Raw genomic sequence first — 25,834 nt, 5'->3', positions numbered from 1 at the left:
TGGCAGTGGTCTGGCTGGCGGGAAATCGTAGGTCTCTCCATAAAGGCAACGACCCATTGGTGAGTTTTTAAAAACATGCGAATCGTTGGACCGTCCATACGCTACTATGTCCACGGCAAGGAACTTGCAGTTGGCGTCTGCAATAGCCATAAGGACGATGGAGAAATACTTCTTGTAATTATAGTACTCCGATCCTGTTCCTGCCGGTTTCGCAATCCGTATGTGTTTCCCGTCAACTGCACCCACACAATTTGGGAAATTTTAAATTTGCTGAAACTGTTCTGCACTTCGCAACCAGATTTCCATGGATGGTTGGGGGATATACTCTGGTTGTAAAGTGGTCCAAATAGCCTGACATGTGTCCTTCACTATTCCTGAAATAGTGGAAATGCCCAGCCGGAATTGGTAATGGAGCGAAGTCATAGTGTCAAGGTGAAAATATATTTCCTTATATACTTTTTGTACTTTTATATCTTATACTGTAAAACAATAAGTTTTTCCTATCTGCTTGCAAATGTAACTGTATTTAAAGATGGCCGCCAGTGTTTATTTTTACTTTAGTCTAGTGTCCGAAGGGTTAAGTTTCATTTCTTCTGAAATCGAAACCTAAGGAATGTGAAGAAAAGGAGGATCCACCAGAAGATGTCAGAACAAATCAGAAAGACTGAATGCTAGCTTAAACCCCGCCCAATGCACGCCTTCCCCTAACACTCAATATAGTATTGTGTATTCTAAAATAAAGGTCAGTTGCTGTGACCGTGGCTGACACATATAGTCACACGAGCATGCACTGAGATTGAACCAGCTACCTGTCTGACTCATTCTTACGACCCCGACAATTTGGCGCCCAACGTGGGGCGTGGACAGCGATCCGAGACCCTCTGGACCCATGCCTGGATGTCCGTGGATGACACCCGTAGTGGCTGACCTCGAGGACTGATCACCCTCCGAACACGGTAAGTGGCGATCATATACACTGTATGTGTCACACTTGCTAGTGTCTCAGCCGTTATTGGTTTGTCTGTGGTCTCCTTGGGTCTGAGGGGTGACCGGTCGAGTGGTGAGACCGAGCGCGATCCTGTGCCATGCTCTGAACCAGCAACTGAGAGACGTCGCATCCTGCGCGTCCTCATGTACACCACACCTCCTCCACCGGTCATTGTACTCCATTCAACCATCCTACCCGTGACTATTATCTAGTAGTGAAGTGGAGTGAAAGATTGAGCTAGTTGTAGATTGTGGGGCAGCTTAGAGAAAGGGATAGGAGACGCAGCCTCTGTGATATTGTACTAACAGGTAATTAAGACGTCCCAAGTGGGGGACCACCAGAATTTTGAGTACAAATAGGTAATTAAGATGCCCCGTACGGGACCACCAGAAATAGGTAATTAAGACGTCCCGAAACGGGACCACCAGAAACAGGTAATTAAGATGCTCCGTACGGGACCACCAGAAATTTTGTGGAGGGCTCTCACTAGGAGACCGCCTCCCAACGGTTTGGAATATCGTGGCAGGATAGTCTGTTAATCACTGTTGTTCAGGTTAGGGGACAGGAAATATTGAGCGCGAGGCTCTTTTCCTTATACGTTGAGCGAGAGGCTCCGTGTTTTTAGAACACCAGTGTTGATATCGCTGTCAGTGGTTTACTGCAGAAAACCATAGTATTCTGTAAGAGTCATGTTGCGTATCTTAAAGCAGAAGAAGTCAGTGCCCCACAAGTTAGATGATGATGCTGTGGAAGTCAATGCAATAGTAGAGTCACGGGAGGGAAAGAAGGCAGTCAGGAATGTTGAGAGATTGTATAAGCATGTAGGATTGCCCTCGTCAGGGAGATTGCAGCCGGCTATGTGGCATAATCTCATAGAGAACAAACGAGGCATGTTGAAAGATAAAGGATTGTTAGAACAAGCACAAGCTCATCTGCGAGTTGCGCGAGGCTTAAAGAACAAAGGATGAAAAGTGGTTGATGGAGAGGGAGGATCAGAGAATGTAGAACCCATGTTTGGTTATAAAATGCCTTTGAACTGTGATCTTATAGATTGTAAAATGGCCGCCGTGCCACTGATGATGAAAACGCAGTCCCAGCCACCGCCCTATAATGGCGACGGGACGAGCTCTCCAGAAGCGTGGGTGTGTCCTGTTTGTGTTGTGCAGAATCCAACCTGGGTGGAAACCTGCCGTGTGCGTGTACGGGCCGTCCTTGGGGCTCCGCCCAGACCACGGAGGATCATAGGAAAGTTTTGTAGAAATTAAGTCTGAAAACCGCTGCGTGACTGTTTTGAGATTTCTTTTCTTTCCTCCTTATCTATGCTACGAGCCGGAGAAAGGGGGGGGGCATAGAGATGGGCTTTGCTTCTCCCTCTTGCGCTGAGGAATGCAGTGATTTTTCTTATCTCCGTGTTACTGGATGGGAGGGGGTGAGTGAGTCCCTGCGCGACCTGCTTGAAATTTCTCCCCTCGGTGCTGTGGGCCAGAGGAAAGGGGGGCCATGTATTGCATTCTAAGTTTTCTCTGTCCTTGGTTTAGTACACGCTGAGAGATTTATGTTTAAAGCAATAAGTACTGTATGAAATTGGAAGTGAAATAGACCTGTGCCTAGTCTTAGAGGAAAACTTGTAAGTAATTGAAAGATTGGTAAAAGATTTAAAATAGTAAAGAGTTTTCAAAAGAATTTAGCCCAGCAGGAAAGGAAAGGGGTTAAATCAGCAGCGCTTCTTACTCGCTACCTGGCCCCCACCGCTGCAGCTGCGAGGTCACAGTGTTTCTTATCTCCATGTAACAGACTCCAGTTTCTGCCTCCCCCCACTTCACACACAAGTCCAGCTTCACACTCCAATACGCCTTTAACCCTGTATGGGAATCTCACTCCCTCCCCAGCCTCGTTATGTCAATTTTCAGACCAAGAGCTTGTTTTAATCGGTGTAAATGGCAGACCCCCCAGCCCGGAAAGGCCCTTACATCTCCTCTTCCTGTGAAACCTTCACACTTACAAGGCCAGACTTTCCAGGAATCTGAAGTTTGGTTTCCCTGTCATTCACATTACTACATCACACCTCAGGGTTCCCAGGTTCTTTTCTCAGTAGGGTATGGGGACATAATTACCCACCAGGTAGGAGCTATAGTGAACCCAGCTAATTCTACCCTGTCACATAGAGGTGGTTTGGCCCAACAGATAGCCAACAGGAGGGGGGGGCAGCCATAGCCCAAGAGTGTCAGGCCTACCTTGCCGCTTATGGCCCCTTGCATCCAGGAGATGCTATGTCCACCCAAAGAGGGAATTTGCCCTGTGATATAGTGTTACACACTGCAGGCCCCGTATATGATTACAAGACACCCGAGCACTGCCGTACAGTATTGCAGACTGCCTTGCAGACAGAGCTCACCTATGCAGGACATGCTACAAGTGTGCTGACTCAGCTTCATGGAGACAAACAGAGATCTGTTGCTTATTACAGCGGCCGCCTGGATACGGTGGCAAGAGGAAGTTCCTCCTGTGTTTGGACTGTGTTGTCTGTCCAGCTGTTGTTACACAAATCTTCAGAGATTGTTTTGAATTACCCACTGATGGTCCACACCCCACACGATGTACATAGTATCCTTAATCAGGTACAATCTAGCCACATGTCCATGGCTGGACAGCTGCGACTTTGGTGTGCTATTCTCATGCCTACTAATGTGACTTTGAAAAGGTGCACTGTCCTAAACCCCGCTACTCTTCTCCTAGTTCCTATGGATCCAAAGGGGGGAGGAGTAGGTGACATGGAAAAGGACACTCTTCTTTTTCTTTCTAGAATGGATCCAGAGGAACAAGATTAGGTTTCCAAACCACATGATTGTCTAGAATTGATGTCTCAAGAAACGGCTGGTCTCTAGTGTGCCTATTCTAATGCTGATTTTGAGCTTTTTGTAGATGGATCCCGTCACCAAGATGACCAAGGGCGCTACTGTACCAGATATGCTGTGGTCTCAGAACATGAGGTAATCAAGGCAGCGTCAATGCCAGCTCATATGTCTGCACAAGAAGCAGAGCTCAAGGCGCTCATAGAAGCGTGCAAACTAGCAGAAGGTAAGACTGTAAATATCTACACTGATTCCAGGTATGCTTTTGGCATTGCACATGATTATGGGCCTATCTGGAGAGCCAGGGCTTTCCTGACAGCAAATGGCCACCCCTTTGAACATGCTGAGGCAGTCCAGCAACTTATGAATGCACTACAGCTTCCCACCCAAGCAGGCATCATAAAGGTAAAGGCACATACCAAAGGCACTGATGGACGGACAAAGGGTAACGCACTGGCAGACCAGGCTGCCAAGAAAGCAGCAAGCACTCCTGTAGCCTCTCAAGTACATCACCTAGACACCCCACCATCTCCACTTGTGTTGAAAGACATCTTAGCCCGGTTACAAGAACAGGCAAGTAAGGAGGAGAAAAATAGGTGGCAAAAGATAGGGGCTTGCTCTGATACTGTCACTGGACTATGGGGGAGGGGTGAAAAGGTCTGCCTACCACAGGTACTGTACCCAACGATGGCACAGGTTTTGCACGGGAATGTGCACCACTCGAAGACGGCCATGTGTGACACCCTACAGAAACAATGGATTGCCCCCGGGGTTTTCCACCTGTGCAGAAAGGCAGGTACAGAGCTGCATGATATGTGCCACACATAATCAGAGTAGGACAGTGAAAACCCCATCCAAACACACTCCCCGGCCCTTTAACCAATTCCAGAGACTGCAGATTGATTATGTTCAGTTGCCTAGGGTAGGGACGTATGAGTATGTGTTGGTCTGCATTGATTTATTTTCAGGTTGGCCAGAAGCCTACCCAGTTGCCAAAGCTACGGCTAAGACAACGGCGAAGAAACTGATGGCTGAGATCATATGCAGGTATGGAGTTCCTGAAGTCATTGAAAGCGATCGGAGTGCCCATTTTACTGGAGAGATCATGTCAGAGGTAATGGCAGCACTGGGGGTAAGTCAAGCATTGCATACTCCATCCACAGAGCAGTGGAAAAGTGAAGAGACTAAATGGAACTTTTAAGCCTAAAATCCAGAAGGCAATGACAGAGACTGGTAAACCATGGACAGAATGCCTTCCTCTAGCTTTGTTTTCAGTAAGATATACCCCAAACAGGAAGACAGGACTGTCACCGTATGAGATTCTGTTTGGCAGGAGCCCCAATTTTGAATGTTTCTTTCCACAACAGTCGCAACTCAAGTACCAGGACTTGACTAGCTATGTGCAGGCCTTACATGGACACCTTGCCAAAGTGCATTTAACTGTCTTCAGTTCTCTTCCAGACCCAGACAAGGTTCCTGGACATCATCCCTTTGTGCCAGGAGACCTGGTGTATGTGAAAAAGTTTGTGCGCAGAGATTGTCTCCAGACAAGATTTGAAGGACCTCACACGGTGATCCTGGTCACCCCCACTGCAGTAAAACTTGAAGGAAAGAGCACCTGGATCCACGCCTCATATTGTAAAAGAGACCGAACCAGTGTTTAGTCACAGTAGTGATTGAAGAGAAATGTTGCTGTTGTTTTTGATCCTGGAAATGGGGGCCATCCTCGCCCCTACCTCTTCGGCCTCTATTGTAAATAAGAATTCTGGTCCCACTATTCTCTGGGTAAACCTGACAGCCCCGGTAAATATCTGGCGATTTGATTTCTGTGATGTAGTCAAGTGCCCTGAGACTGGACGGGTGGTAGAGGGGATCATCCAGATTTATATGTGTGTTACCAGAAATGACAACAATAACTGTTATTATTGGTCAGATGCTGCCTGGAATACAGGAGATGATTGGGGATATAAACCTAGCGAAGCCATGTTCCCTAAGGATGGGACGGGTAGGAGTCTTTGTGGGAGAATGCATCTAACAGCCCTTCCGCAACCACCTAGAGGCTGTAAATGGGGAAGAAACTGTCACCCCCTCCTCCTGAATCTTGAAAGCCCCCAATCTGCTGATCTGCAGACGTTTGTACTGGGAAGGCATTATCATTATGTATTTAATGGTGGATACCATGGGAATTTAGGTCATATACAGCTCCAGGATATTAGTTTCAGACCAACCAAGGCCCCTGTTACCAGTACAGCTAAAACAGGCCCAGGTGAGCGTTTGCGAAATGTAGTTAATTAAGTAATCCCCATTCCAGGTCTCAGTTGGCGAGAAGTTTTCTCCATAGAAACACAAACAGCCCCAAGAAAAAAAACCTATGGTTAGAATGGGTGAGATACAATGTAAGAGTCTAGAATATCTCTGTAGGATGTATTGCTTGTGCTGCTGCGAATACAAATCTCTACACACATGTATTGCTATTTCCTGATGACAACACCACTGCCTGTGTCATGAATCTGTTGAAAGGTTTGAAGCCCACTGATTGCCCAGATTACGTCCCACTAATTCATAAGGAACCCAGACTAAAGGTCCCAGGAGAAGTAACCGTATTAGCTGACAATTACACCTGCTATAATTCCCACGACACCACAGGTACACCAGTAGGGATCTTCGAGACAGGTTTCTGCAAGGAGAACAGTTCCTTAGATACTGACTTGCTAATTAAACATACACAATATATGTACGATATTTATTGGTTATGTGGAGATGGTAAGCTCTGTCCCAGGTTGCCTAATGCCTGGATAGGCCAATGCACTCTTGTTAAACTAGCCATGCAGTTCAAGATTTTACCTTGGGATCCAGAGGCACCTGATAAACCTACCAGAAAGAGGAGAAGCCTTGATCAGCTCCACATGAGTTATGAAGAAGATCCACTGATATATATTGGTGCCAAGGGGGGTGCCTGACCAGTTTAAAGCCCAGAACCAGATTTATGCCGACATTGCTTCTATAATCCCACAGGTGCAGATTAATAAAAATGTTGAATGGATCAAATATATATATATATTACAGTGAACAAAGGTTCGTCAATTATAGCTGTGATGCCTTTTAAGGGTATAGTGGAGGATTTGGGCCCTAACGCTTGTATGACCCGTGCTGCAACCCGACCTAAGAGAATTACACTGAATCCTGTCCAGACAAGATCACATGTAGTGACATAAGAAGCTGACACAGGATTGTGGTTGGTGGATAGTGGGGACATTAACTTTTAGGAGTAGGCTGACAGTAATCCTTTTGGGAAGGAGCTGTAGACCAGCATGTCATGTCACTCCTCACCACCAGAGAACCAACCACATCAGGTAGGGTAAGACAGATACAGGAGTATTATCCCTGGAGGCCCTCTGACTAGCTAGCTACCCAAAAGCAATTGGCTGACCCTGAGAACCAACCTTTCTCATTTTACATACAAATAATGATCATATGATGGACGTATAAGTGCACCTGGGCAGGCCTAGGTAGTTAGTGAACACAAAAGCAGGTGACGTGCTAGGATGCAAATTAAGACTTTTTACAAATGTGACAAAAGGAGAGAGTGTAGAGCTATACTTTGGACGGTTAAGACATGGGGTACAGTCCCATAAACCCACATGATGTTAGAGTATTGGTGAATACATTCATTGACGGTATGACCAAAGACTTACGAGACGAAATATAGACAGCCAGACCTAAATGGCGAAATGTAGATCCAAAAGACCTGAAGGTTTCTAAAGAAGTTGAACAAATTAGGACAATAAGACGACGTGTCATGTATGCTGGAGTAGACACATCTTTCTTTTCCAGTTGGTTAGGTGGGATCGAGGGATTCCTTCAACAAGCTTGTCTAGTACTGATTGCCCTCCTTATAATTGAATCGATAATTCTCTGTTGTGTTATTCCCTTGTATAAAAAGGTTATTGCCAAAGCAACTCCGACTGGCACCTTCCTCAATCAAGTAGACCCACCAGAGTACAATGGTACTGATCCAGGGGAGATCACTAAGTATATTCCCCTCAAGAGAGTAGACTAAATCCCCCATTCTCAGATGATGCTAAGAGATTTAGTTTAGGGACAGTGGGAGAACTCCATGTGAGGTTAGTGAAGGGTTCAGCTGCCTGGAGGCCTCTCGCTAGGGGAGAGTTTCTGAGGTGTCTGGATGAAGAAATCCACCTTCCCTTTCCCCATCACATGGACAGTCTCAAAGGATCTTTCCTTAAGGGAAAAACTTAGTGTTTAGGGGGGATTGTCAAGGTGAAAATATATTTCCTTATATACTTTTTGTACTTTTATATCTTATACTGTAAAACAATACGTTTTTCCTATCTGCTTGCAAATGTAACTGTATTTAAAGATGGCCGCCAGTGTTTATTTTTACTTTAGTCTAGTGTCCGAAGGGTTAAGTTTCATTTCTTCTGAAATCGAAACCTAAGGAATGTGAAGAAAAGGAGGATCCACCAGAAGATGTCAGAACAAATCAGAAAGACTGAATGCTAGCTTAAACCCCGCCCAATGCACGCCTTCCCCTAACACTCAATATAGTATTGTGTATTCTAAAATAAAGGTCAGTTGCTGTGACCGTGGCTGACACATATAGTCACACGAGCATGCACTGAGATTGAACCAGCTACCTGTCTGACTCATTCTTACCCGGTACCACATGCTTATAGTTTAATTTGGAATGACTGGTGAATGAGGGTATATTGTCGTTACGACCCCGACAATAGATTCACCCGTAGCTAGGAAACTGTAAAAAAAAAAAAAAAATGTTAGAAAAAATTGCACAGACCAACAAGATTCAATATGGCACTGTGAAATTTTTTTTAAGGACGGGACACCCAATAAAACCAGCATGAAACCGGTGTAAAAAAGCAGTGGAATTGCCGCAAAGAAAACCAAAATTTCATGCTGCAGAAAATAGTGCGCAGTATGTCAGCCCAGTATTGTCTGCAGCATGTAATATAACATTAAAAATGACCAATGACAGAAAAACAAGAAGTTGCATGTCAACCAACCCCCCCCCCCAAAACAAAACTGCAGAAAATGCAACACAATATGTCAGCGCAGTATTTTCTGCAGTCTGTTATAGAACATTCAATATCAGCAATGACATTTAAAAAAAGCAGTGGAATGTCCGCAAAGAAAACCAAAATTACATGCTGCAGAAAATAGTGCGCAGTATGCCAGCGCAGTATTGTCTGCAGCATGTAATATAACATTAAAAATGACCAATGACAGAAAAACAAGAAGTTGCATGTCAACCAACCCCCTCCCCCCAAAAAAAAAACTGCAGAAAATGCAACGCAATATTTCAGCGCAGTATTTTCTGCAGTCTGTTATAGAACATTCAATATCAGCAATGACATTTAAAAAAAAGCAGTGGAATGTCCGCAAAGAAAACCAAAATTACATGCTGCAGAAAATAGTGCGCAGTATGCCAGCGCAGTATTGTCTGCAGCATGTAATATAACATTAAAAATGACCAATGACAGAAAAACAAGAAGTTGCATGTCAACCAACCCCCCCCCAAAAAAAAAAAACTGCAGAAAATGCAACGCAATATTTCAGCGCAGTATTTTCTGCAGTCTGTTATAGAACATTCAATATCAGCAATGACATTTAAAAAAAAGCAGTGGAATGTCCGCAAAGAAAACCAAAATTACATGCTGCAGAAAATAGTGCGCAGTATGCCAGCGCAGTATTGTCTGCAGCATGTAATAAACATTAAAAATGACCAATGACATAAAAACAAGCAGTTGCATGTCAACAAACCACCCAAAAAAAAAACTGCAAAAAATGCAACGCAATATTAGCGCATTATTGTCTGCAGCATGTAATATAACACTAAATATGAGCAATGACATAAAAAAAAAGAGGCTTACCGCAGGGTCACCATCAGCCGCTCCGCCGGTGTGATGGCAAGCCTCATCCTTGAGTCCTGTCTTCGGGTGACATCCTCCATTTTTGCAAGCAAAAAGTCAAAATTTTCCATCCTCATCTGCACGTAGTTGTAGAATTTGTGTGGATTGTGCAGCAACTCGAGGTACAGAGTGGACTGGACACCCCGGGTCATCCGTAGTTCATTAATCGGATGAATCCACAGTCGTCTCCGTCTCCGTTGCTGCAGAAGCATCCTACGTTTTTCCGCTGCCGCCTCCTTCTCCCGCACTATAATATCCAGGCGATTCGTCTCAAAGATAACATCGGTAACCAAACTAGCAATCCTCACAAGAACACCTTCCATCGCTGCCACAAAACTAAAACCCTCAAAGATGGGCTGTAAAAACAGTAACTATATAGTTTTCCATATTTTCCAGGAGCCAATCAATTTGGGAGCCTCCCATTTAAAAAACGGATCCGTCGGAAAAACGGATGCAACGGATGGTAAAACGGATGCAACGTATCCAGTATTTTCGACGGAAACGTTTAGCGGATTTGCGACGTATCCGTCGAAATGCTGTATGCATAGCATACGTTTGTCACCATTTTGCACTTTTTTGACGCATCCATTTTTTCGGCAAAAAAGACGTTTTTAGACGGTTTACAGTTAACGCTAGTGTGAAAGTAGCCTAATGGAAATTGGTGTTTTTTTTATTATCTGGTTGTGATGTATTTCTGGTGTTATGATGGCATTTCTTTGCCTCCGGCCTTGTTGGTTTTATTGTAAAGTATGGTGGTTTATCCAGCATTGACTTTTCTTTTCCCTTTTTTTTGGGGGGGGGTTCGCTTTTTGGGTTGTTCTGTAATTGCATGCGGTGGTTCCACTGTGGTTTTTCTTTATATGATTTTTTTTTTATTCCGTTTCTGGGGTAATGTGGTTTATGGTTTCTGGGGTTTTAATTCTGGTTTCTATTTCTGGGGTTATATGTAACCGTATGGCTTTTTCTTGGCTCCTGTCTTGTTGTTTTTTATTGTAAAGTATGGTGGTTTATAATGGATTGCCTTTTCTTGGCCCTTTCTGAAAAATATATTTTTTTTTTAAAAAAAGGTATATGCGTCTTTTTTTGATTTGTACATAGGGGGCAGTTGCTTATTATTTGTTTTGTTATCTTTTCTGGGAATGTTGTATTCTGCTTTTGCTATACTCTGGCATTGTGTCGTCTCTGCCATTGATTTTTATTTCAATGTATGGCGGTGTGGTTTGCTCAGCGCTTGTTCAGTTGGCATTCTCCTATGGGTGCACTGTTCGTTGTGGTCGTAATGTTATGTATGGTATTTTTGATGTTTTCTTCTATGTGGCTGTGTATTGTGCATTCTGTTAATGTAATAATTTTTTCAATTTTTCCTTGCAGAATTTATCGTGGTAATGGCCACAGACTCAAGCCACACAACGCCGCAGGGGAGTTCAGTGAGTACATGATCTACTGTTGCTTACTATTCGTTGTATTTGTACACGTGTCACTATTTTTTTTTTAAATATTTTCCAGGCTTCTTCAAGTGAGGAGGAAGCGACCCAGCAGGAGCAGCGACCTCGGGGCCAAGCTGTGGTGGCAAGACGGCGAGTAAGTATATTTTTTCAAACAACATTAGGAATGTTTTGTTTTTTTATATCATTTTTTTTTTTGGGGGGGGGGAGTGGGGGGTAGCTATTTTTATGTAGCTTGAAAACATTAATGTTTTTCAATTATTTAAGGTTTCACAACGGGACCAAGATGAGGGGATTGACGTTGATCTCATGGTCACCTGTATCCAAGAGCGAGGCCCGTTGTGGGACAGCCGTGACCCCCGGCACGCGGACCAGGTCGTGTTGAGGCGTATGTGGGCTGAGGTGGCCAAATCGCTGTGGGATGGCTTTGACAGTGCTTCATCCACGGACAAAGCTAACTTTGGTAAGTATTGCTGAAACGCCGCTCTGACCCATTAGGCCAGGATAACACAACCATGTGTGATGTGATCAACTCCTGCAAGTTTGTTGCATCGCACACGGTTGTGTTATCATTTGAAAATGTTCAATCTGCAACCTTTTTTTTTTTTTTGGCTTTTTCACAGTCAAAAAATTGAAGACAAGATGGCGTTCCATGAAGGACCGTTTCAATCGGGGCCTGCGGAAGGAGGAGGAACAGGCTCGAAGTGGTGCTGCTGCGGCAAGGACATCAACGTATAAGTACACACGACTTCTACAGTTCCTGAGACCGATCCTTGGCCGCCGAGAGTAAGTATTAAGTACCTATTCAGGGCCGGCGTCAGAACCCGGCGTACCCGGGCAAGTGCCGGGGCCCTGGCGAGACGGGGGGGCCCATTTATGGTAGTACACGTGACGTGAGCGTCACTCACTGACTACATGCACATCGCCCGGCGCCGGCGGCGCCTTTGCTGCAGGGGGCACAGACAGTCAGCTCTGTCTGAGCCTGAGGCCGTTTCGCTGGCGCCTGCCTGGTCTGGCGCTGCGCAGCTGCAATAGCAGCGCAATACACACCTCCGCCGGCCCCCCTCACCAGTCACCATGGATACACAAGAAGACACTTCCGGATCGCTGGGTCATCTCCTCTCCTGTTACATCCAGTCGGCGGGCTCGTCATGCTAGACTCGCAAGAAGGAGAGGACAGAGAGAGCGCCACTGAAGCCTTCCACTAGTCTCCACTGCAGTCCAGACTCCAGAATCTATCCGTCCCAGCATCCACCATCCAGGACATGAAGAGAGGAGGACAGGTCCGGCAGCGCCAAGCAGGAGGAGAAGACGAGCAGCAGCTGCAGCCTGCAGTGAGGACGGTGCACGGTCGGTGCACCCTCTCCTGCTGTGTCCACAACGAGTGAGTGAGTCAGTGACTCGTCTTCGGTGAGGGGGTGAGTGAGGGTCCCGTCCCAACGCTGCGCTTTGCGGGGGGGAGGGAGTGGAATATCAGATGCCTGCTGCTGAGCCTGGCAGTGGCTGGGTCTGCTGAGCCTGCGTGCTGCGTGACACCCTCAAATTAATAAAGCTCATTCAGGAGCAAAATGGGCAGAATTGAAAGCTGCGCGCAGTGCCAGTGATGATGTGGGTGCTGGCTGCACTGCCCTCAGGCCGGGGGTACTGTGCGCTGGACGTGGTTATGGGGGCTCCGTGGCCGCTGTGACGTGATCTGTGTGGGCTCGCGGCTGTGTGTGTTATATACTGCGTGGGCTGCTGTGCGTTATATACTGCGTGGGCTGCTGTGCGTTATATACTGCGTGGGCTGCTGTGCGTTATATACTGTGTGGGCTGCTGTGCGTTATATACTGCGTGGGCTGCTGTGCGTTATATACTGCGTGGGCTGTGTGTTTATATACTACGTGGGCTGTGTGTTATATACTGCGTCACAGACTCACCGGCTGTGCGTTATATACTGCGTGGGCTGTGCGTTATATACTGCGTGGGCTGTGTGTTTATATACTGCGTGGGCTGTGTGTTATATACTGCGTCATAGACTCACCGGCTGTGCGTTATATATAAATGTGGTATGAATGTGTTAAAGGGGGGGGCCCACTGAGACTCGTTCGCCCGGGGCCCTCAAAAACATGGAGCCGGCCCTGTACCTATTCCAACACATCGGGTATTGTACAACATGCATGTTCACGTAGTATATTGGCCAGCCACGTAGTATATTGCCCAACCATTTAGTATAGTCCAGTGACGTAGTATACAGCACAGAGCCACATAGTATATTGCCCAGCCACATACAATATTTCATAGTGGCGTAGTATAATGCCCATCCAGGTTTGTCACAGTTTAAAAAAAATAAAAAAATTCCACGGGAGACCTTCTAGTTCACGGCAGTTTCCGTTCCCAGGGTTTGTCTGATCACAGGACCTGTGATGACGTCTCGGTCACATGACCGTGACGTCATGGCCGGTCCGGCGATAAGCGTAAACGATGGCGGCCATCGCAAACGGCTACGGAGGGTGAGTATAGCATGGTATTTTTTAAAATCAAATTTGTTAAATTTTTATAATATTGATGCGGCACAGGCAGCGTCAATAGTAAAAAGTTGGTGACACCAAGGTTTAACGGCGGCAACGGATTGCTTAACCCGCGGCATAACGCGGTGCGTTACCGCCGGCCTGTGTTTAGCGATGACAGAGGGGAGTATGCGGCCGACAGGCATTGACTGCAGGGAGTAAGGAGCGGCCATTTTATTCAGGACTGTGCCCGTCGCTGATTGGTCGCGTCAGCCATGAAAGGCAGCTGGCGAGAACAATCAGCGAATGAATAACCGTGAGTGAATGACAGACAGACTGACAGACGGAAGTGACCCTTTACAATTATGTTAAATTATTTTATAGTGTTCTGTGATGTAATGTTAACTTTATATTACACAGGAGATGGCGAATGTGAAATGTTATATTTTGTATACTAATGTTTTCCTTATGCTTTCACAGAACACACAGCAGCACCCTCGAACCTGTTCGGCCATCTGGAGCGGTCCTTCATGAATCGCCATCTGAGCAGTCACAGCCGTCCCACAGCGAGAGCAGGCATGCACCACCATCTGGAGAACCGGCAGGCGGTCCATCTGGTGTTCCCCTGGCCGAGGCCTCAGGCGCTCCTTCTTTCGGGTATTCCCGACAGCATCAGCGGTCCTTGGACAGGCCGCTAATGCCCGAATATTTTCATTTGGGCACGGTTTTCCAAAATTGTTTCAAGGTGCTGGGAGATAGGATGGACACTGCTCTGTCCAATATCGACCGGCACCTTGAATCAATGGAATCCGAGCTCATGAAGCCGGCAAAACATTTTTTTAGTGCCATTGCTAAGGGTATGGTGGAACACCTTACACCGGAACTCCAGATTTCGGTGATGCAGGCCTGCAACAACGCCTGTGTGAGTGCTCTGCAGCAGGCTAGGATCATGCAGTCAGCGACTACAATGCCAGTTGTACCAAGGCTGGCAAGCATGACTCCTAGTCCTGCTGCACAGCAACTCTACCGAGGTCCGGGTGCTGAGGGATGCTGCCACCGACACCATCGCACCGAGCCGCCGAGTCCTGCTCCTGCCAGGCCATCAAGTTCCAGAAGACGGCATGCAGAGGAACACCCAGAGGGAGAGAGGGAAAAACTAAAAACCCGGACAGCTACGGTGGCTCTGGCTGCTCCAATACCCACACCGAGCTCTCAGCCGGGGCCAAGCCGGAGCAGGAGTAGCCAGAGCCAGTCAACAGTCACTCGTCGACTGGTCGTGCCTCCTCCCTCCCCTCCTGCATTGGCAATCTCACCACCGTCGGCCACAGGGTGGTCTGAGATACCGTCCAGCATTCTTGAGTACGGTTCCTCTTCCTCCTCTACCCACTCCCAAACCGGTGGATATCAGTCGCCCTTAATTGCTGACGTAGATACCCCTTAAGAATCTTTCCCCCTTTTTTTTTTGTTTCCCCAATAAAAATGTTATGTTGCAAACTCAATTTCTTTTTATTGTTCTAAAATTAGTTGCCGGCAACTCACACCGTGCGCCGTGTACACAAATCTTTTGTTTTTCACACCTCATATCTGCAATGTCAGACACTATTTTATCCATTTTTTAATCTTTTTTTTCGTGTCTCTCATTGTACTATGAGGTGTTACAAACACAAAGAGGATTAAAAAAAAATTACAATTTTTAAACATACTTTAAAGGGCCACTGTCACCCCCCCCCAGGCGTTATAAACTAAAAGAGCCACCTTGTGCAGCAGTAATGCTGCAGTCTAACAAGGTGGCTCTTTTAGTTTTTGATTAAGTTATTACCGCAATAAAACGTTTTAAAAATTGGCCAAACGTACCAGCGATTGTACCGGGAGGCGGTCCGAAGCGTCCTCTATGAATCTTCAAACTGCCGTCACTCTTCTCTTCAGGGCCGATGGTACCCGCCCCCTTCGCGTTGTTGCTTCAAATCCGGCGCCTGCGCTGTGCGTGCCTGCCTGGGGCCTGCGCAGTCTTCTTTGGCCGTCATCACTCACACGCAGGGTGCCTGACTGCGTCTGTGCGGGCAGTGCGGCCGCCCTGTTACTGAATCCCCACCCCGCACTGTGTTATTCATTATGCACACTGCGGGGCTGGCATTCCTGGGCATGCGCACTGCACTGCGCTGTTCAGGCCCTCCCCCATCTCGGACGTTCTCCCTTGTCTGACGTTCCCCCTGTTCCCCCGCCTTCCGGCATTTCAGTGCCACGTGCCACGTATTTCAGTGCCACGTGCCACGTATTTCAGTGCCACGTATTTCAGTGCCACGTATTTCAGTGCCACGTGCCACGTATTTCAGTGCCACGTATTTCAGTGCCACGTGCCACGTATTTCAGTGCCACGTATTTCAGTGCCACGTGTCACGTATTTCAGTGCAACGTATTTCAGTGCCACGTACCACGTATTTCATTGCCACGTATTTAAGTGCTCCACTCAATGCTCCACCATGACCGTTTATAGATCTATAGTGCGGAATAATAATGATCCCCCCTCACCGTTTATTGATGATCAGTGCGGTATAATAATGCAGACCCCTGACCGTGCATTGATCTGCAGTACGGTGTAATAATGGTCACCCCTCAACGTTTATTGTTCTTTGATGTGGTATAATGCAGACCCCTCCTCCTTTAGTGATGTTCAGTGCGTTACGAATAGGTTCACTAAGCGTTAATGGGTTAACGCTAAAGGAGTACGCTGCATGGCGTGATTGTCGCAAGTTACGCCATGCAACGGGTCCGTTAGCGCACCCATTGACGGCAATGTGTTTAGGATCTGGATCGCATCGCTAGCGCATGCCATTTTTTAGGCACGCCCTTGCGATGTGCCGTTATTTTCAGTCGGACCTCAGATGCTGCTTTCAGCGTCCCAGCTCCGTTCCTCGCTAGCGCAGATTGTGGATCTGCGATAGCGGGATCGGCAAAAGCAATCCCGCTAAAGACATTGCGCTGGTGCAATACGCTAGCTATATTCGCAAAACGTATTGCCCGAACGCAATGTAAACCTATAATGCTCACCCAAAAAACAGTATTGATCATCAGTGCTTTGTAATTTATGGCCACCCACACAAGTACCAAATTTTCATTGCTGCTGGTGTAAATATGCCTTTGCATTAAAACATACAAACACATAGAGAGAGACAAAGCACACAGCAGCTTGCCGCCATATACACTAATCCTCACCAGATTTTGGAATCTGGCAGCCGAAAATAATGCCGGAAGGCGGGGGAACAGGGGGAACATCAGACAAGGGAGAACGTCCGAGATGGGGGAGGGCCTGAACAGCGCAGTGCAGTGCGCATGCCCAGGAATGCCAGCCCCGCAGTGTGCATAATGAATAACACAGTGCGGGGCGGGGATTCAGTAACAGGGCGGCCGCACTGCCCGCACAGACGCAGTCAGGCACCCTGCGTGTGAGTGATGACGGCCAAAGAAGACTGCGCAGGCCCCAGGCAGGCACGCACAGCGCAGGCGCCGGATTTGAAGCAACAACGCGAAGGGGGCGGGTACCATCGGCCCTGAAGAGAAGAGTGACGGCAGTTTGAAGATTCATAGAGGACGCTTCGGACCGCCTCCCGGTACAATCGCTGGTACGTTTGGCCAATTTTTAAAACGTTTTATTGCGGTAATAACTTAATCAAAAACTAAAAGAGCCACCTTGTTAGACTGCAGCATTACTGCTGCACAAGGTGGCTCTTTTAGTTTATAACGCCTGGGGGGGGGGTGACAGTGGCCCTTTAAGGTAATGGGTCAGGTGAGGTGGTAGCAATAGTCACGTGGCCAAGTGTCGCCACTATTTGACTCAGGATGTTTTCCAGCATCCTGAGTTCAATAGTGTTAACTCACTAGAGTTGAGCGAACATGATCGCCTCCCTCCTTGGCAAGCTATAACACTTGCCGGCTACTAGCATATGGAACCCGGCTTCCTGGAGTGCGGATTATGATCTGCATTTTTCCTCCACCGCAACCGCATGTTCCGAGGCTGTGTGACAGGCAGAACACATGCACAACCCAGGCCTATTTGTTGGCCTCACCATGCATGTGTAGTGCCTGTCACACAGCCGCGGCACATGCAGCTGCAACGGCTGAAAACTGCTTCAGCCAGCGCGCTACATGAAGCCGGGTTCCATATGCAACTAGTCTGCAAGCTTCATAGCTTGACAAGGAGGGAGCCGATCATGTTCACTCAACTATGGAACACACGGCTATGTGAACATAAGTGGGGTGGTTTGGCAGAGTCTATTTGGGAACTGGTGATCACCTGAGTACATTTTTTGTGGTACACACAGTTGGTACTAAAATGGACATTGGAATAGTTTAAATTTTTTTTTATTGACAACAAAAAATTTTTAAAAAATGAGCAGTTTTTATAAAGGAAAGGCACAATAAAGTACGTTTATTCAAAACACAACACAGTACAAAATCTAGGAACATTACAAAATTAAAAGAACATTACATTAGGCACCTAGTTACATTTAAAGGACACAATAGTGTTAAAATCTTTAAATGTCAGTATTTTATTTGATTTTAAGCACAATAAATTTATTGTAAGTTAAAAGCAGGATAAAGTATAACTGTTAAACATAAACACTACACCATTTGATCTTGCCATGACACACGGCCAACATCAGAAACAAAATAGGAAGCAAATCGATCCCTCATCTGCCCAATTTCAACAGTTGTCCTCAGAGGATGATGGTAATCGGGCAAAGGGTTTGATATGGGTTCATCTAGTTCCACGTTCAGTCTCTCTTTAGCAATAATATAATTGTGGAGAAACACACAAGCCTTCACCACCTCATCCACTGTCTCAATTTTCAGATTAATGGCGGATCCTAAAATACGCCATTTGGAGACAAGGATCCCAAAGGCGCACTCCACAGTTCTTCTGGCCCTGGAAGTCTATAATTAAAACACTTTTGGTGTGGTCCAAGCCCTGACTGGAGTAGGGTTTCAGTAGGTTGTCACACATTTGAAATGCCTCATCCCCAACCACAACAAATGGCATTGCCGGGCCTTCGGTGTTGGGAAGAGGTCGTGGCTGGGGGAAATTAAAATTGTTCCCATATAACCTTCGGCCCATATCTGACTCTTTAAATGTCCGCGAGTCATTTGTCCAGCCAAACGCTCCAATGTCCACGGCGATAAACCTGCAGTCTGCACCTGCAATTGCCATGAGCACTGTGGAGAAGTATTTTTTGTAATTAAAGAACTGAGATCCAGTTCTTGCAGGCTTTGTAATCCTAATGTGCTTCCCATCCACAGCTCCAATGCAGTTTGGGAAAGAACAAACTTATTCAAATTTTTTGGCGTTGGCCTCCCATAATTCAGTAGTAGGGAGGGGTAAAAATTATTCACGGAGATTGTCCCACAAAGCGCGGCATGTGTCGGCAACAATTCTGGAAAGTGTGGAGACTCCAAACCTAAGTCACCAGCAGCCGTTCCTCTGCAGAAATTGATCTCCGTAGCTGTGTGTCCTGCCTGGTAATGGATCCTTCCACAAGACGCAGCAGATAGCGGAAGCTGTCTTGTGACATCCTGGTATATTCAAAATATTTTTCCAGATTGTCATTCAGCTCACCAAATAAGCAATGGTAGGCTCCACGGCTCTCACGGACTTCAAGTATTGGGTGTAGCCAAAAGCGCCGATGACTCCTCCGTTTTTCTCTTTTCCTTTGTTCATGAAAGGCAATAGCATAAGCATTAGCCAAGGCAAAATCCAACTTCATATTCATGTAGATACTCTCCATGGGACGCTGCATCTTGATGCTGTAACCACAAGCAAAATGGGAGGAATTCATCTCTGCCAGGGTATATATACACAAATTCCATTACACCCACCCTCTTCTATCCATTGGTGGTCTTTATCTAGTGTCTAGACAGTAATTGGGGCTTTTTTTCCTGCAATTGGGTAACGAATGACATCATTGTATGACGACGCATGCGTCAAAAAACGCAGCGTTTTTTTTACAAAAAACGCAACGTAAATTGAAAAAAGCGCAGCTTTTTTTTCTTCGACGCATGCGTCCAACGCATGCATCAAAATATGCTGCGTTTTGCGTGCGTTTTCAGTGCATCATGTGTTGCGTCGACGACGCTGCACCCAAATACGCAAATGTGAGCCTAGCCTAACAAAAAACACCTGCAAAGGCTTCCTAAGCATTTAAAAAGATCCCATAGTCTGTTTCAGTAGGCTCCACAATCATGGGGAAGACTGCTGATTTGACAGATGTCCAGAAGGCAGTCACTGACACTCCACAAGGAGGGTAAGCCATAAAAGGCCATTGCTAAAGAAGCTGGCTGTTCACAGAGTGCTGCATCCAAGCATATTAATGGGAAGTTGAGTGGAAGAAAAAAATAGATTTTTAAACGTCTTTCCCTCTTGTGGGCAGCATGTGCAGATGGCTGTGTGTATCCTTTGTTGACACCCATATATTTTGCGATTAATATCTTATGATGTGTGTATGCATCTATATATTCATCATCTTCTGAAGTGCAGGCAGTATTTGCATATCCATAATTTGCATATTTTACTTACATTTTCTGCTGCATTAAAGGGACACAAAAGCCTCTCAGTATAGCTTGTTACCAGTCCCCTTTGCTACAGCTGCGAATGCAGATGCATCCACGTCGCCAGACCACGATGACGTGGGGTGAGTGTCCCAAGTGGGAATGGAATGTGGACCCACTGGACCACAGAAGGGAACCTGGACCTACCCAGACTAGGGAAGGGCAGCGAGCAGGGTCTGTGGCAGCTGAGCTTGTGGACAAGATGGTGACATGCAGAACTAGGTAACACCGCACAATTTCAGGTAAGAAGAAAGATAAAGTTTACTCTAACAAAATCACAGTACATAAACAGAACATAACTATGCCAGGCTCCCGATTACTCACGTCAAGAAAGGATACATGTCTCAGGGAAACAGACGAAGGCAGGAGGACATCACGGATTGATGTAGTCCAGGGTCATCTGGCACGGGCATACTAGGACGGCCTCTCTATCAGGCCTTAGGCATAGCACAGGCTCAGTAGGATAACATCAGACACCGACCCAGGACAGACATCACAGTGTGGATCCCGGGGTACCATCGGGACACAGGCAGAACATCTGGACACAGGCTGGGTATAGGCTGTGCATCGGAGCATCAGGACACAGGCTGGACATCTGGACACAGGCTGGACATCAGGACATCTGGACACGGGCTGGACATCAGGACATCGGAACACAGGCTGGACATCTGAACATCAGGGCACAGGCTGGACATCAGGACATTGGACACAGGCAGGACATTGGAGCACCAGCATGACATTGGGACACCGGTGTGCTGGCCTAGGTCATCGGCTGGGACATGGATGGCACAGAACCAGTCAGCGGTGGTTGGTCTCCGGGAACCAGACAGCAGTCGCCAGTCTCCGGACATCATCTCCAGGCAGTGGCTGTCAGGCTTCTAACTATGGCCGTCAGGCTCTGGGAATCGGACCTAGGAAGGTACTCAAGCTGGATGGTGCCAGCACCGCTGAGTTGGACTGGGGCCAGACTGCGTTAGCACTGCATAGCAGGCTGAGCACAGCATAGTAAACCCTCAGCAAAAACACCGGATTCCATCTTTAAAGGATGAACCCAGGTTAGTTCACAGTCACTGGGTACAGGGTTTCAGACACAGAGGGACTTCAGGAACATAACACAGAGGACACAGTTCAGACAGGGTCAGGTAGAGGAACAACAGAAACGGGCCTGGATTTGCAGCCTCCAGGAAAGGCGGATCTGGGTACTCAGCCCCCAGTGCAGGCGGAAAAACAAGACACAAACAGAAACGGATCTGGGTACTCAGCCCCCAGAGCAGGCGGAAGAACAGGGGTCAGCTTTCCCAGAACTGAATGCAGGCAGAACAGGAGCTGAACACCGCACACACATGGCAAGACTCAGACTTATTGTAAAGCTCTGGCAATGCCCAACAGGAAAGATGGAGTTTATATAGGAGCTGCCCCTCAGCAATAGGCTGGGGAAGGCAACTCAGGTGCACACACTAACCCTAATAAAAGCAGGGAAGGTGTGGCCACGCCCACCCTAAGCACAAACAGAAACCATTACAGAACAGTTAACACAGAAACTAAGGCTTAGGGCACCTGACAGCGGCTGCAAGCCTGGACACATGTGGAAAGTCATGCACCAGCTGCAGAGCACCTTGCAACCCGTGTATAGCTTCCACAGCGGCAGCCAGGAACCGCACTTGCGGATGGTCATGCAGCAGAGCAAAGCCATCACAACACATGTACAGCTACACAGAGGAGCAGGGAACTGAGCTGCATCCATACAGGTAACAGACAACAGTATCCTTGCTAGTTAGGCGGAGAGGAGCAAAGGGTTAAAGCAGAGACATGCAGAGTAACACCGGAGAAACAAGGTACAAACCCACCGGCATTACATCCTCTAAAGAAGGAAATCGAGTTTTCCAAAACGTGTAAGGACTAGGACTGGTGTATCGCATCGGCTTTCTTGCTCCGTGGACTATGTGACGTCACACGCTGCTGTACCTGTGCCCGTATTGCCTTGTTTTTTGTGTTCAGACACATCACCATCCAGGCCCGCAGCTCTACTTGCTTCTTTATTTCGACAAGGACCTCCGTACAGCACCGAGTGCGGCTCTTGTTTCAAGTGGATGCAACTAAGAACTTTGCTGGACTGCATAGCGGGGAATGGGGTAATTACATACTTCATTACTGTATAGTGTTTCCTCTGTTTGTTGAGGTTTTTAATGTGTAGCTGAATGCATATTGGCACATACGCTACGATGGCAGGGTGGGCAGATTAGGCTGATCTCCATACTTTAATTTCTATAAATCACCTGTTTGCAGCCTGGTTTGTCACTACCCCAAAGTTTGCTATTCGGTGTACAGTGCACACAAACTACCTCATATTGTGTTTTTATTGGTTTTCATTTACATATATACGTATTGTGCTGTTGATGTACTGTATACATAAAGTTTTTTCAATTTAGCATACTCGCTGTGAGTCCTACGTGTTCCTGGGACCAGGGCCGGACTGGCCATCGGGCACTACTGGCAAATGCCAGAAGGGCAAGTGCCAGTAGTGGGCTGCTCGATCCGCCTCCCCCGCCAGCGCCGACTCACCCCTCCGCCAGCGCCGACTCACCCCCCCGCCGTCGCATTCAACTATACCAGCGTCTATGACGCCGGTACAGTTGAATGCAATGATGGATGAGAGAGCGTCTACAGACGCTGCCTCTCCCATCATTCCCCGCTCTGCCTCTGACACTGCGGGTGCACGATGACATCATATCATCGCGCACCTGCTGTGTCCCGGGCAGACTGCAAACGCCGAGACAGGAGCAGGGAGCAGCGTGGGCAAGAGAGGTGAGGAGTGTGTTGTTTTTTTCCAGGACTGTGGGGCCATTCTCGGGGAGTGGGGGGGGAAGAGATGTGGGCTGTGCTGTATACTACTACGCGGGCTGTGCTGTATATACTACTGTGTGGGCTGTGCTGTATATACTACTGTGTGGGCTGTGCTGTATATACTGTACTACTGTGTGGGCTGTGCTGTATATACTAGTACATGGGCTGTGCTGCATATACTACTGTGTGGGCTGTGCTGTATACACTACGTGGGCTGTTAGTGATCTATTAGTGATCGTTCTGTCCCATCATTTTTCCTTAGCTGGTGGAAAGAGACCGGGAAACAAGTGTTGAACAACTTCAGTATTGTTGATCAAACTCATTTAGCGGCCTGAACTCACCGCACGTAAATACAACCGAAATGCTTTTGTGTGATGTGCAATATGTTAGCATTTGGGGCCCCATTTTAAACTTTGCCTAGGGCCCCACTTTGCCTAAAACCGGCCCTGCCTACAAGTGTACAACGATATTATACAGTCACCATGTGACAAGTGGGCCTGTGTAACTTCAAATGCCAGGGCTGAATTTTAGTCCCAGTCCGGCCCTGCCTGCGACCGACATAATAGCACGAAAGGTATATACCTATTTATGGTTTCTTGAGTGTATCTTATGTAAATTTGTAGACGTTTGACTGGGTGTGCAATATACCTGTTTGCAGCTTTTGTTTTCTCCCATAGGCTGTCCTTCTCTGAAGGCTTTTAGCACAGGTGTTTCTCATTTTGTGTCTAATTGGAATGCCCACAAAAAATATTTGGTGCGGTCACAGAAGAGCATATCTCACAACTTTGCATCCCTTACAAATTAATTTTCCTCCTATTGACGCACATTGATTGTCTTTTGATTGCACCTATAAAGAATGAGGCCAACAAAAACTGCCCACCCAAATATGGTATGATACCCTCACATTGAATTCCACCACATAGGCAGTATGATGACCCTCCTGTACCCCCCACCTCAACTCCCCTGGAAAACTGTGGTGACCCCAACACTGTATGATACCCCAACTGTCCAAATATGACCCCCACATAGCCCTACATACATTATAATGGCCCACAGACAGTATAATGGCCCCAACACAACCATCCACACTGTGTAATGGCCCCCGCTAACCCTTAAAACAATATAATCCACTCTACACAGCCTTCCAAACAGCATAAAAACTCCTACCAAGCCCTCCACACATTACGATGGACCCCACACAAACCTTCACAATTTAATTACTCGCATTCATTATAATAGCCTTTCAAACAGTATAATGGGCTCTACATAGCCATGAACACAGTATAATGGCCCCCACAAAGTGCTGAAAAAAGTATAATGGCCTTGCAAACAGTATAATGGCCCTCACATAACCCTTCAAATAGTATAATGTTACCACATAGTCCACCATATAGTATAATGGCCACCACATTGCCTTCCATTTAGTATAATAGTCCACACATACAATATAATGGGCCACAATGTACTCACTGATTTAAAATAATAAAATACTCAACTCTCCTGGTTTCCCTGCTTCTCCAGTCTCCATAGTCTGTGCTCTGAAACTCTTCACTTCTCAGCACAGCGACACAATTAAATGACGCACCTACAAAGGGAGAATGATGGTGATGGTTTCCCTATTTCATCATTGCTTGCAACTGTGTTGGCATCCAGGATGCCGATACAATTCAACCTACGATGTTGGGTGGGACCCTCTGCCTCACAGACCCCATAGCAGCTGCAAGGTTTGTGCCATTGGCGGTGCGGCACTGCTTCCAACAACATTCTAGTCACCTCAGTACTCATCTGTCCAGATTGGAGTTGATTCAGGAAGATCGTCGCAGAAGTAACTCCAATCTGGCAACAAAGAAGGAGAAAATGGTCAGCTCAGCCACATATGGAATATCCATGAAGAGGAAACGTGTGGTGCCACAGGAAAAAGGTAGCTCCAGAAATTCCAGCATCCAAATCTTTATAAAACACTATTGAACAATATATTTATAAGGTCACAAGTCCGGTAACCGTCTGTTACACGCAAACACGTTTCCGACTGCTGTCTTTATTCATTGCACATACAATTGTGAATTGGTCACAAACATGATCAAACATGACAATCACAAGGAAAGAAGGTCACAGCAGGTAACAAAGAACTTCAGTAAAAAATAGATTTGAAAACATGATAATCAGGGGTGCACAAGAAATGATGGGGCCGAGAAGAGCAGATCTCACTTTACAGCACTTACAGAGTAATTTTCCTCCTATTGAAGCCCTAGATTCCCCTTTAATTGATCCTATAAAGTGTGATGCCAACTAAATTGCCCCCAAACACAGTAAGATACCCCCAATGTTAATTCCAACAGAGTACTCTCCGCATGCTTAGTATGATCATCCTACTGTACATGGGGCTGGAACAAGGCAATTTGTTGCCCTAGGCAGTTGAAGCCGATGCCCCCACCCACATGAACCCTCATCCCCATGTAAAGAAATAGTTCGGAGACTAATTTAACCCCTTAGTGACAGAGCCAATTTGTTACTTAACCCCTTTACCCCCAAGGGTGGTTTGCACGTTAATGACCGGGCCAATTTTTACAATTCTGACCACTGTCCCTTTATGAGGTTATAACTCTGGAACACTTCAACGGATCATGGTGATTCTGACATTGTTTTTTCGTGACATATTGTACCTCAT

The 25,834-nt window shown here is 46.7% G+C and overlaps 1 protein-coding gene across 1 annotated transcript; it reads left to right on the top strand.

Annotated features, from left to right (window-relative positions):
* The first annotated feature begins 11,171 nt into the window (after nucleotides 1-11,171).
* Nucleotides 11,172-15,375, top strand: LOC143769321 (uncharacterized). Its single transcript, XM_077257813.1, has 5 exons — nucleotides 11,172-11,215; nucleotides 11,295-11,369; nucleotides 11,501-11,696; nucleotides 11,857-12,019; nucleotides 14,203-15,375. The coding sequence occupies exons 1-5, from the start codon at nucleotides 11,174-11,176 to the stop codon at nucleotides 15,161-15,163; spliced, it is 1,437 nt and encodes a 478-aa protein (XP_077113928.1). The 5' UTR covers nucleotides 11,172-11,173; the 3' UTR covers nucleotides 15,164-15,375.
* The last annotated feature ends 10,459 nt before the right edge of the window (nucleotides 15,376-25,834 follow it).

The sequence above is a fragment of the Ranitomeya variabilis genome, chromosome 4 (genome assembly GCF_051348905.1).
Source record: "Ranitomeya variabilis isolate aRanVar5 chromosome 4, aRanVar5.hap1, whole genome shotgun sequence".
Classification (NCBI taxonomy): Eukaryota; Metazoa; Chordata; class Amphibia; order Anura; family Dendrobatidae; genus Ranitomeya; species Ranitomeya variabilis.
The sequence above is the reverse complement of the archived record's forward strand: the minus strand, read 5'-3'. Positions and strand labels throughout refer to the sequence as shown.